The 15,350-nt window shown below is 40.9% G+C and overlaps 1 protein-coding gene across 1 annotated transcript in view; it reads right to left on the bottom strand.

Moving 5' to 3' along the window:
- Positions 1 to 15,350, bottom strand: part of LOC135510729 (extracellular matrix organizing protein FRAS1-like) — a 408,168-nt gene that overhangs the window by 224,160 nt on the left and 168,658 nt on the right. The window contains 1 exon segment of the mRNA XM_064931929.1: positions 1,114 to 1,248. Within this exon segment, the coding sequence (XP_064788001.1) occupies positions 1,114 to 1,248 (135 nt within the window).

Here is a 15,350-nt window from a genome sequence, read left to right as displayed (position 1 = left end):
CTGGCCATGATTGTCTGAGATAATGGATGGGCTGGACATGCCGAGAGATGATTTCGGATTGGTCTGCCATGTAGCACGCTTTTGTCTATAACATGAGCTGGTCAGCATGTCTAGGTAACACGCAGCTTTAAAAAAATATATATATCACGTAGAAGAAGTACAGAAGTGTTGTTCTCCACTTCCTGGGAGACCGGATTTTGAAATCAGTGGAATTAGAGTATGATGGCTAAAGATGTGGAGACAATTCTGGCGTTTGACTGCAAATATGCAGAGGGAGTCGAAAAGAGAACACACACAAGGCTGCTGTATAAAACACCTGTCTCCGGATGACATCTTCAAACTAAGGGCAACCATGGCAACCGTGACGGAGAGGGAGAAGCGTCCATCCATGTATACGAGTAAGATAGTCTCGCTAGCTACCTTTTCAGATATTACACGTTTCTAATTTAGTCAGAAAGTCATTTTCATTTCAAGTTAAAGTATACTTTTTAGCTAGCTAGCAAATGTTAGATAGCTGGCTTGCAAGCTAACATTACGTGTATGATCTGTGTAGTAATTTTATTTGTATCTCAGAGTCATTTGCATTGCTAGTTATAGACTAGTGTTAGCTAGCTAGCTAAAATTGAAACTAGTTGGTTAGCTACCTGCAGATTCATCCAGGGTAGTAACATTATGTTGGTATTATGGTTCATTGTTTAGCTAGCTAGCTACATGTACATGTTTAAACAAAAGACTCCACTATGCAAGTAACCATTTCAATAGAATGTTCATGATGTCACTGCGACAACTATCGATAGAGCGTTCATAAATTCGCTCTGACTATCTACTCCGATTTCTGTTTTCTCATGATTAGGTTGGGTCTAATTGTGTTGCTGTCCTGGGGCTCTGTGGGGTCTGTTTGCGTTTGTAAACAGAGCCCCAGGACCAGCTTTCTTAGGGGACCCTTTATCCGGGTTCATCTCTCCATAAAGGTCAAATTGTCTATTTCTCTAAACTCTTGCTCTCTCTTTCTGTCTCTCTCTCTCCCTTTCTCTCTCTTTTTACTTTCTCTCTCTCTTTCTCTTTCTTTCTCTCGTTCTCTAGTGAGGCTACGAACAATAAAAAGATACTCACGCAGGCACTGAGTGGGGTCCTGGTAGGACCCCGGGTCACAGGTGGCCACGCAGTGCCTGTTGTTTAATAGCAAGGACCCCCCACAGGACGAGCACTCAAAGTCATTCTCACAGGTGGCACAGGATGACTGGCAGGCTGCAGAGGGAGAGAGAGAGGAGGGAGGGAGAGAGAGAGAGAGGAGGGAGGAGAGATAGAGAGGAGGGAGGGAGGGAGAGGAGGGAGGGAGGGAGAGAGAGAGGAGGGAGGGAGAGAGAGAGGAGGGAGGGAGAGAGAGAGGAGGGAGGGAGAGGGAGGGAGGGGAGAGAGGAGGGAGAGAGAGAGGAGGGAGGGAGAGAGAGAGAGAGAGAGGAGGGAGGGAGAGAGAGAGAAAAGTTAATTCATCCTCATAAACATACCACATTCTTAGTTCATATACACAATTCCCTATCATGTAATTTACTGTACGTGAATGTTCCTGAATGTCAATACCTTTCATCTTCAACCCCCTTATCAGCTGATTTCGTGAAAGCACACACCACAACTCTAAACTACGTTTCTCCCCAACTTTTCTATCTGCATTCATACTTACATTAGAGTGCATACACTGTCATATGGGTCAACCTGAGGGAATAAAACCCACAACACCGTGTCCTACCAACTGAGCCACACAGGATCTGCAGTTGACTCTGACAACATGGACCAGAACACTGAGCTGTTAAACCAAGTTGAAAACCCAATTGGAACGTTCTCCGTTACCAGGGATTCCATTCTCGTCCATTATCATTCCGGGAACATTTTGATCCTCAGGGCCATGATTAGGTACTTTTCAAGTGATGGCTTGATCCCCACACTGTGTCTGTCTTTATACCTCTCTTTTCTACCGCTCTCTCTCTCTCTGCCTCACTCTCTCTGCCTCACTCTCTATCTGCCTCACTCTCTCTATGTCTCACTCTCTATCTGCCTCACTCTCTCTGTGTCTCACTCTCTCTCTCTGCCTCACTCGTTCTCTCTGCCTCGCTCTCTCTATGTCTCACTCTCTCTCTGCCTCACGCTCTCTTTGTCTCCCTTTCTCTGTGTCTCATTCTGTCTCACTCTCTCTGTGTCTGTCTTTAACCCTCTCTATGTCTCATTCTTTGTGTGGCTCACTCTCTGTGTGTTTCAATCTCCGTGTGTCTCGCTCTGTGTGTCTCACTCTCTGTGTCTTTCTCTTGATCTCTCTCACTGACCATCTCTCTACACTTTTCATCGATGCAATAAAATGGACACACCTCTAAACCCCTGATGGCTGAGCATGTCTTCTCTTGACCTCTGTGTTATGGCTACTAACCACTACTAACCACTACTAACCACTACTATCAACTACTAACCACTACTAACCACTACTAACCACTACAAACCACTACTATCCACTACTATCCACTACTATCCACTACTAACCACTACTAACCACTACTAACCACTACTATCCACTACTAACCACTACTAACCACTACTATCCCCTACAAACCACTACAAACCACTACTATCCACTACTATCCACTACTATCCACTACTAACCACTACTATCCACTACTATCCACTACTATCCACTACTATCCCCTACTAACCACTACTAACCACTACTATCCCCTACTAACCACTACTAACCACTACTATCAACTACTAACCACTACTATCCACTACTATCCACTACTATCCCCTACTAACCACTACTATCCACTACTAACTACTACTAACCATTACTATCCACTACTAACCACTACTATCCACTACTAAATACTACTTTCCACTACTATCCACTACTATCCCCTACTAACCACTACAAACCACTACTAACCACTACTAACCACTACTATCCACTACTTACTACTACTAACCATTACTATCCACTACTAACCACTCCTATCCACTACTAAATACTACTTTCCACTACTATCCACTACTAACCACTACTATCCACTACTCACCACTACAAACCACTACTAACCACTACTATCCACTACTAACCACTACTATCCACTACTCACCACTACTAACCACTACTAACCACTACTAACCACTACTATCCACTACTAACCATTACTATCCACTACTATCCACTACTAAATACTACTTTCCACTACTCACCACTACTAACCACTACTAACCACTACTATCCACTACTAACCACTACTAGCCACTACTAACCACTACTATCCACTACTAACATTTACATCATTACATTTAAGTCATTTAGCAGACGCTCTTATCCAGAGCGACTACTAACCACTACTAACAACTGCTAACCACTACTAACCACTACTAACCACTACTATCCCCTACTATCCACTACTAACCACTAATATCCACTACTAACCACTACTAACCACTCCTATCCACTACTATCCCCTACTAACCACTACAAACCACTACTATCCACTACTATCCACTACTAACCACTACTATCCACTACTAACCACTACTAACCACTACTAACCACTACTATCCACTACGAACCACTACTATCCACTACTAACCACTACTATCCACTACTAACCACTACTATCCCCTACTATCCACTACTAACCACTACTATCCACTACTATCCACTACTCACCTCTACTAACCACTACTAACCACTACTATCCACTACTAACCACTACTATCCCCTACTATCCACTACTATCCCGTACTAACCACTACTAACCACTACTAACCACTACTATCCACTACTATCCACTACTATCCCCTACTATCCCCTACTAACCACTACAAACCACTACTATCCACTACTAACCACTACTATCCCCTACTATCCACTATTAACCACTACTATCCACTACTATCCACTACTCACCTCTACTAACCACTACTAACCACTACTATCCACTACTAACCACTACTATCCCCTACTATCCACTACTATCCCCTACTAACCACTACTAACCACTACTATCCCCTACTAACCACTATTAACCACTACTATCCAATACTAACCACTACTATCCCCTACTATCCACTACTATCCCCTACTAACCACTACTAACCACTACTATCCCCTATTAACCACTACTATCCACTACTATCCACTACTATCCACTACAATCCCCTACTAACCACTACAAACCACTACTAACCACTACTATCCACTACTAACCACTACTATCCACTACTATCCACTACTAACCACTACTAACCACTACTATCCACTACTAACCACAACTAACCACTACTATCCACTACTATCCACTACTATCCACTACTCACCTCTACTAACCACTACTAACCACTACTAACCACTACTAACCACTACTATCCACTACTATCCCCTACTAACCACTACAAACCACTACTAACCACTATTAACCACTATTAACCACTACTATCCACTACTATCCACTACTATCCACTACTATCCCCTACTAACCACTACAAACCACTACTAACCACTACTAACCACTACTATCCACTACTAACCACTACTATCCACTACTATCCACTACTAACCACCACTAACCACTACTATCCACTACTATCCACTACTAACCACTACGAACCACTACGAACCACTACTAACCACTACTATCCACTACTATCAACTACTATCCACTACTATCCCCTACTAACCACTACAAACCACTACTAACCACTACTAACCACTACTATCCACTACTAACCACTACTATCCACTACTATCCACTACTAACCACTACTATCCACTACTATCCACTACTAACCACCACTAACCACTACTATCCACTACTATCCACTACTAACCACTACTATCCACTACTATCCACTATTAACCACTACTATCCACTACTATCCACTACTATCCACTACTATCCCCTACTAACCACTACAAACCACTACTAACCACTACTAACCACTACTATCCACTACTAACCACTACTATCCACTACTATCCACTACTAACCACCACTAACCACCACTATCCACTACTATCCACTACTAACCACTACAAACCACTACGAACCACTACTAACCACTACTATCCACTACTAACCACTACTATCCACTACTATCCACTACTAACCACTACTATCCACTACTAACCACTACTAACCACTACTATCCACTACTATCCACTACTATCCACTACTCACCTCTACTAACCACTACTAACCACTACTAACCACTACTAACCACTACTATCCACTACTATCCACTACTATCCCCTACTAACCACTACAAACCACTACTAACCACTACTAACCACTACTATCCACTACTATCCACTACTATCCACTACTATCCCCTACTAACCACTACAAACCACTACTAACCACTACTAACCACTACTATCCACTACTAACCACTACTAACCACTACTATCCACTACTATCCACTACTAACCACTACTAACCACTACTAACCACTACTATACACTACTAACCACTACTATCCACTACTATCCACTACTAACCACTAATAACCACTACTATCCACTACTAACCATTACTAACCACTACTATCCACTACTATCCACTACTATCCACTACTCACCTCTACTAACCACTACTAACCACTACTAACTACTACTATCCACTACTATCCACTACTATCCCCTACTAACCACTACAAACCACTACTAACCACTATTAACCACTACTATCCACTACTATCCACTACTATCCACTACTATCCCCTACTAACCACTACAAACCACTACTAACCACTACTATCCACTACTAACCACTACTATCCACTACTATCCACTACTAACCACTACTAACCACTACTATCCACTACTATCCACTACTAACCACTACAAACCACTATAACCACTACTATCACTACTAACCACTACTATCCACTACTATCCACTACTAACCACTACTAACCACTACTAACCACTACTAACCACTACTATCCACTACTATCCACTACTATCCCCTACTAACCACTACAAACCACTACTAACCACTATTAACCACTACTATCCACTACTATCCACTACTATCCACTACTATCCCCTACTAACCACTACAAACCACTACTAACCACTACTAACCACTACTATCCACTACTAACCACTACTAACCACTACTATCCACTACTATCCACTACTAACCACTACAAACCACTACTAACCACTACTAACCACTACTATCCACTACTAACCACTACTATCCACTACTATCCACTACTAACCACTATAACCACTACTATCCACTACTAACCACCTATACTACTAACCACTACTATCCACTACTATCCACTACTATCCACTACTACTATCCCTACTACTAACCACTACTAACCACTACTAACTACTACTATCCACTACTATCCACTACTATCCCCTACTAACCACTACAAACCACTACTAACCACTATTAACCACTACTATCCACTACTATCCACTACTATCCACTACTATCCCCTACTAACCACTACAAACCACTACTAACCACTACTAACCACTACTATCCACTACTAACCACTACTATCCACTACTATCCACTACTAACCACTACTATCCACTACTATCCACTACTATCCACTACTAACCACTACAAACCACTACTAACCACTACTAACCACTACTATCCACTACTATCCACTACTATCCACTACTAAACACTACTAACCACTACTATCCACTACTAACCACTACTATCCACTACTATCCACTACTATCCACTACTAACCACTACTAACCACTACTAACCACTACTATCCACTACTATCCACTACTATCCCCTACTAACCACTACAAACCACTACTAACCACTACTAACCACTACTATCCACTACTATCCACTACAAACCACTACTAACCACTACTATCCACTACTAACCACTACTATCCACTACTATCCACTACTAACCACTACTAAGCACTACTATCCACTACTATCCACTACTAACCACTACTAACCACTACTATCCACTACTAACCACTACTAACCACTACTATCCACTACTAACCACTACTATCCACTACTAACCACTACTATCCACTACTATCCACTACTATCCCCTACTACAGGACCCTGCCGCCCCACAGGACTTGGGGCGGCAGGGTAGCCTAGTGGTTAGAGTGTTGGACAAGTAACCGGAAGGTTTCAAGTTCAAATCCCCGAGCTGACAAGGTACAAATCTGTCATTCTGCCCCTGAACAGGTAGTTAACACACGTCATTGAAAATAAGAATTTGTTCTTAACTGACTTGCCTAGTAAAATAAAGGTAAAAAAAAAAAAAAAATAGCAACTACTAACCACTATGCTGATAACTCTAGTAGCTTTATCTCCCACTGAGGGAGAGGCAGGTTTACAGCCTCAGGACATGATGCTGACAGGATGTTACATACCAGGACATGATGCTGACAGGATGTTACATACCAGGACATGATGTTGACAGGATGTTAAATACCAGGACAGGATGTTACATACCAGGACATGATGTTGACAGGATGTTACATACCAGGACATGATGCTGACAGGATGTTAAATACCAGGACAGGATGTTACATACCAGGACATGATGTTGACAGGATGTTAAATACCAGGACATGATGTTACATACCAGGACATGATGTTGACAGGATGTTACATACCAGGACATGATGCTGACAGGATGTTACATACCAGGACATGATATTGACAGGATGTTACATACCAGGACATGATGTTACATACCAGGACATGATGTTGACAGGATGTTACATACCAGGACATGATGTTGACAGGATGTTACATACCAGGACATGATGCTGACAGGATGTTACATACCAGGACATGATATTGACAGGATGTTACATACCAGGACATGATGTTACATACCAGGACATGATGTTGACAGGATGTTACATACCAGGACATGATGTTGACAGGATGTTACATACCAGGACATGATGCTGACAGGATGTTACATACCAGGACATGATGTTGACAGGATGTTACATACCAGGACATGATGTTACATACCAGGACATGATGTTGACAGGATGTTACATACCAGGACATGATATTGACAGGATGTTACATACCAGGACATGATGCTGACAGGATGTTACATACCAGGACATGATGTTGACAGGATGTTACATACCAGGACATGATGCTGACAGAATGTTAAATACCAGGACAGGATGTTACATACCAGGACATGATATTGACAGGATGTTACATACCAGGACATGATGCTGACAGGATGTTACATACCAGGACATGATATTGACAGGATGTTACATACCAGGACATGATGCTGACAGGATGTTACATACCAGGACATGATGTTGACAGGATGTTACATACCAGGACATGATGTTGACAGGATGTTACATACCAGGACATGATGTTGACAGGATGTTACATACCAGGACATGATGTTGACAGGATGTTACATACCAGGACATGATGTAAATATCAGGACACGATGCTGATAGGATGTTAAATATCAGGACACGATGCTGATAGGATGTCAAATATCAGGACACGATGCTGATAGGATGTTAAATATCAGGACACGATGCTGATAGGATGTTAAATATCAGGACACGATGCTGATAGGATGTTACATATCAGGACACGATGCTGATAGGATGTTAAATATCAGGACACGATGCTGATAGGATGTTACATATCAGGACACGATGCTGATAGGATGTTAAATATCAGGACACGATGCTGATAGGATGTTACATATCAGGACACGATGCTGATAGGATGTTAAATATCAGGACATGATGCTGATAGGATGTTACATATCAGGACACGATGCTGATAGGATGTTACATATCAGGACACGATGCTGATAGGATGTTACATATCAGGACACGATGCTGATAGGATGTTAAATATCAGGACATGATGCTGATAGGATGTTACATATCAGGACACGATGCTGATAGGATGTTACATATCAGGACACGATGCTGATAGGATGTTACATATCAGGACACGATGCTGATAGGATGTTACATATCAGGACACGATGCTGATAGGATGTTACATATCAGGACACGATGCTGATAGGATGTTAAATATCAGGACACGATGCTGATAGGATGTTAAATATCAGGACACGATGCTGATAGGATGTTAAATATCAGGACACGATGCTGATAGGATGTTAAATATCAGGACACGATGCTGATAGGATGTTACATATCAGGACACGATGCTGATAGGATGTTAAATATCAGGACACGATGCTGATAGGATGTTAAATATCAGGACACGATGCTGATAGGATGTTAAATATCAGGACACGATGCTGATAGGATGTTAAATATCAGGACACGATGCTGATAGGATGTTAAATATCAGGACACGATGCTGATAGGATGTTAAATATCAGGACACGATGCTGATAGGTTGTTAAATATCAGGACACGATGCTGATAGGATGTTAAATATCAGGACACGATGCTGATAGGATGTTAAATATCAGGACACGATGCTGATAGGATGTTAAATATCAGGACACGATGCTGACAGGATGTTAAATATCAGGACACGATGCTGATAGGATGTTAAATATCAGGACACGATGCTGATAGGATGTTACATATCAGGACACGATGCTGATAGGATGTTAAATATCAGGACACGATGTTACATACCAGGACATGATGCTGATAGGATGTTAAATATCAGGACACGATGCTGATAGGATGTTAAATATCAGGACACGATGCTGATAGGATGTTAAATATCAGGACACGATGCTGATAGGATGTTAAATATCAGGACACGATGCTGATAGGATGTTACATATCAGGACACGATGCTGATAGGATGTTAAATATCAGGACACGATGCTGATAGGTTGTTAAATATCAGGACACGATGCTGATAGGATGTTACATATCAGGACACGATGCTGATAGGATGTTACATATCAGGACACGATGCTGATAGGATGTTAAATATCAGGACACGATCGATGCTGATAGGATGTTAAATATCAGGACACGATGCTGATAGGATGTTAAATATCAGGACACGATGCTGATAGGATGTTAAATATCAGGACACGATGCTGATAGGATGTTAAATATCAGGACACGATGCTGATAGGATGTTACATATCAGGACACGATGCTGATAGGATGTTAAATATCAGGACACGATGCTGATAGGATGTTAAATATCAGGACACGATGCTGATAGGATGTTAAATATCAGGACACGATGCTGATAGGATGTTAAATATCAGGACACGATGCTGATAGGATGTTAAATATCAGGACACGATGCTGATAGGATGTTAAATATCAGGACACGATGCTGATAGGATGTTAAATATCAGGACATGATGCTGATAGGATGTTACATATCAGGACACGATGCTGATAGGATGTTAAATATCAGGACATGATGTTACATACCAGGACATGATGCTGATAGGATGTTAAATATCAGGACATGATGTTACATATCAGGACACGATGCTGATAGGATGTTACATATCAGGACACGATGCTGATAGGATGTTACATATCAGGACACGATGCTGATAGGATGTTAAATATCAGGACACGATGCTGATAGGGTGTTAAATATCAGGACACGATGCTGATAGGATGTTAAATATCAGGACATGATGTTACATACCAGGACATGATGTAAATATCAGGACACGATGCTGATAGGATGTTAAATATCAGGACACGATGCTGATAGGATGTTAAATATCAGGACACGATGCTGATAGGATGTTAAATATCAGGACACGATGCTGATAGGATGTTACATACCAGGACATGATGTAAATATCAGGACACGATGCTGATAGGATGTTAAATATCAGGACACGATGCTGATAGGATGTTAAATATCAGGACACGATGCTGATAGGATGTTACATATCAGGACACGATGCTGATAGGATGTTAAATATCAGGACACGATGCTGATAGGATGTTAAATATCAGGACACGATGCTGATAGGATGTTAAATATCAGGACACGATGCTGATAGGATGTTAAATATCAGGACACGATGCTGATAGGATGTTAAATATCAGGACACGATGCTGATAGGATGTTAAATATCAGGACACGATGCTGATAGGATGTTAAATATCAGGACACGATGCTGATAGGATGATGTTGAAATATCAGGACACGATGCTGATAGGTTGTTAAATATCAGGACACGATGCTGATAGGATGTTAAATATCAGGACACGATGCTGATAGGATGTTAAATATCAGGACACGATGCTGATAGGATGTTAAATATCAGGACACGATGCTGACAGGATGTTAAATATCAGGACACGATGCTGATAGGATGTTAAATATCAGGACACGATGCTGCTGATAGGATGTTACATATCAGGACACGATGCTGATAGGATGTTAAATATCAGGACACGATGCGATGTTACATACCAGGACATGATGCTGATAGGATGTTAAATATCAGGACACGATGCTGATAGGATGTTAAATATCAGGACACGATGCTGATAGGATGTTAAATATCAGGACACGATGCTGATAGGATGTTAAATATCAGGACACGATGCTGATAGGATGTTACATATCAGGACACGATGCTGATAGGATGTTAAATATCAGGACACGATGCTGATAGGTTGTTAAATATCAGGACACGATGCTGATAGGATGTTACATATCAGGACACGATGCTGATAGGATGTTACATATCAGGACACGATGCTGATAGGATGTTAAATATCAGGACACGATCGATGCTGATAGGATGTTAAATATCAGGACACGATGCTGATAGGATGTTAAATATCAGGACACGATGCTGATAGGATGTTAAATATCAGGACACGATGCTGATAGGATGTTAAATATCAGGACACGATGCTGATAGGATGTTACATATCAGGACACGATGCTGATAGGATGTTAAATATCAGGACACGATGCTGATAGGATGTTAAATATCAGGACACGATGCTGATAGGATGTTAAATATCAGGACACGATGCTGATAGGATGTTAAATATCAGGACATGATGCTGATAGGATGTTACATATCAGGACACGATGCTGATAGGATGTTAAATACCAGGACATGATGTTGATAGGATGTTAAATACCAGGACATGATGTAAATATCAGGACACGATGCTGATAGGATGTTAAATACCAGGACATGATGTTGACAGGATGTTACATACCAGGACAGGATGTTGACAGGATGTTACATACCAGGACATGATGCTGATAGGGTGTTAAATATCAGGACACGATGCTGATAGGATGTTAAATATCAGGACATGATGTTACATACCAGGACATGATGTAAATATCAGGACACGATGCTGATAGGATGTTAAATATCAGGACACGATGCTGATAGGATGTTAAATATCAGGACACGATGCTGATAGGATGTTAAATATCAGGACACGATGCTGATAGGATGTTACATACCAGGACATGATGTAAATATCAGGACACGATGCTGATAGGATGTTAAATATCAGGACACGATGCTGATAGGATGTTAAATATCAGGACACGATGCTGATAGGATGTTACATATCAGGACACGATGCTGATAGGTTGTTAAATATCAGGACACGATGCTGATAGGATGTTAAATATCAGGACACGATGCTGATAGGATGTTAAATATCACGATGCTGATAGGATGTTAAATATCAGGACACGATGCTGATAGGTTGACCTATGACCTATGTTGTCAGGAGATAAAGAGGCTTTCGATTCCGGTGCCATGCACTGAACAACGTGGCCTTGTCGTGGCTTTCATTTGCAAAATGAATAGGAATTAACTGACTTGTTTTCTAAAATGATGAATTGTAAACACCATATTTAAGGTGTGGAAGAGTCATTGTATGACAAGAACAAAAACGAGCAGGTCTATTTCAGATAGCACAGTCTGTCCGTTCACAATTCACCTGTGGGAACATGGCACCTGTCAACACCAGAACAAGAGAAAGACCTGGCTGCTACTATCCCAGAGATTGTTCGTGAGGAGATAACCTCTCTGCCGTTGAATGAATCACTCGCCTTTCTCACTCCTAAAGTGGAAACCTGTTCAACTAAAGTGTGAAGTCTGGAGAAGGCAGGCCAACGAGACAGAGGTACGACTCCATAATCTGGTGACAGCGCAGGCTAAATTAGAAGGGGGGGCAATCAATCTCTCCTTGAATTGTTGGCCTTGGAATCGTTATCGGGGAAGGCTGTGACCTTTGCAGAGAAGAGGATCAGTATCTAACCCAGACCTGAGAACTGCTAAAACAGAGAGAGATCTACAACGAGGTGAGAGCTACGCAATCTAAATCTGAGATGCAGCCTCATCCACCACCGGCTCATCCTGACCTTCCAGAACACACACACCACGCTCGTTCTCCACTGCCAAGGAGGAGGCTCAAGACTTCTGTGAGAATCACATTAAAAATAAAAAAAATAACACACAAGGGGACAAGCCAATAGATCAAGGCGAACCTCAATATGTCTGGCTCAGTAGTCAGGTGTACCATCCATTCACAATCACACAGCATAGCCTTTGGCTATAATGATGCCCTCAGCATAAGATAACAATGAGGACGCTGCTTCAAGTGAGTACAAGAAACAAAATTAATATTAACGCTGAGTATTGTCCTTTGTTATTATTATAATGCCTATGGTCCGGAACCTGGTTTCCCAAAGGATCCCCTATCGCAACGATGAATTTAAAAACCTAAAGGTGCTTTTGGGAAAACCGTACCCAGGAAATGAATACAGTGATGACACCATGCCAATTAATGAACAGTGGACAATATAGTGAGACGTTACACAGACTGGATCTACTTCCTGATGGGGCTACAGAGCTTTGAATCACTGGGAAAAAGATGGCAATCGAAAAAGGAAGAAATTCAAAGAGACAACTTTTAGCTACTGCAAAGGAGACATTGCCAATCTCATATGTGCTACTACACGGTATCTTTTGGTATTTGTCTTCCTGTTGATTACTGTTCACCTTCGTTTTAGGGCAGGTTATTGAATTTTTCTCCCGGGAAGAACTTGGCGTACAGGGTATGATGAATGTTTGTGAAGATCTAGATTACAGACTGAATTTCCTGCCCATACCCTGTATATAGAACCGTGCACATGAATGATTCATAAAAAATGGAGGGAAAATGTATTTTAAGGTGATATAAACCATACTGCTCATAACACAGCTACAGTATGTTATTACTCCTACTGCTACAGTATGTTATTACTGCTACAGCTACAGTATGTTATTACTGCTACAGCTACAGTATGTTATTACTGCTACTGCTACAGTATGTTATTACTGCTACAGCTACAGTATGTTATTACTGCTACAGCTACAGTATGTTATTACTGCTACAGCTACAGTATGTTATTACTGCTACAGCTACAGTATGTTATTACTGCTACAGCTACAGTATGTTATTACAGCTACAGCTACAGTATGTTAATACAGCTACAGTATGTTATTACTGCTACAGCTACAGTATGTTATTACTGCTACAGTATGTTATTACAGCTACAGTATGTTATTACTGCTACTGCTACAGTATGTTATTACTGCTACAGCTACAGTATGTTATTACTGCTACAGTATGTTATTACAGCTACAGTATGTTATTACTGCTACTGCTACAGTATGTTATTACTGCTACTGCTACAGTATGTTATTACTGCTACAGCTACAGTATGTTATTACTGCTACAGCTACAGTATGTTATTACAGCTACAGCTACAGTATGTTAATACAGCTACAGTATGTTATTACAGCTACAGAATGTTAATACAACTACAGTATGTTAATACAGCTACAGTATGTTATTACAGCTACAGCTACAGTATGTTATTACAGCTACAGCTACAGTATGTTAATACAGCTACAGTATGTTATTACAGCTACAGAATGTTAATACAACTACAGTATGTTAATACAACTACAGTATGTTATTACTGCTACAGCTACAGTATGTTAATACAGCTACAGTATGTTATTACAGCTACAGTATGTTAATACAACTACAGTATGTTAATACAACTACAGTATGTTATTACTGCTACAGCTAGAGTATGTTATTACAGCTACAGTATGTTATTACAGCTACAGTATGTTATTACTGCTACAGTATGTTATTACTCCTGCAGCTACAGTATGTTATTACAGCTACAGCTACAGTATGTTATTACTGCTACAGTATGTTATTACTGCTACAGTATGTTATTACTGCTACTGCTACAGTATGTTATTACTGCTACAGCTACAGTATGTTATTACTGCTACAGTATGTTATTACTGCTACAGTATGTTATTACTGCTACAGC

This window comes from Oncorhynchus masou, chromosome 1 (genome assembly GCF_036934945.1).
Source record: "Oncorhynchus masou masou isolate Uvic2021 chromosome 1, UVic_Omas_1.1, whole genome shotgun sequence".
Classification (NCBI taxonomy): Eukaryota; Metazoa; Chordata; class Actinopteri; order Salmoniformes; family Salmonidae; genus Oncorhynchus; species Oncorhynchus masou.
Note: the sequence above shows the minus strand (reverse complement) of the source record. Positions and strands in the feature narration are given on the sequence as shown.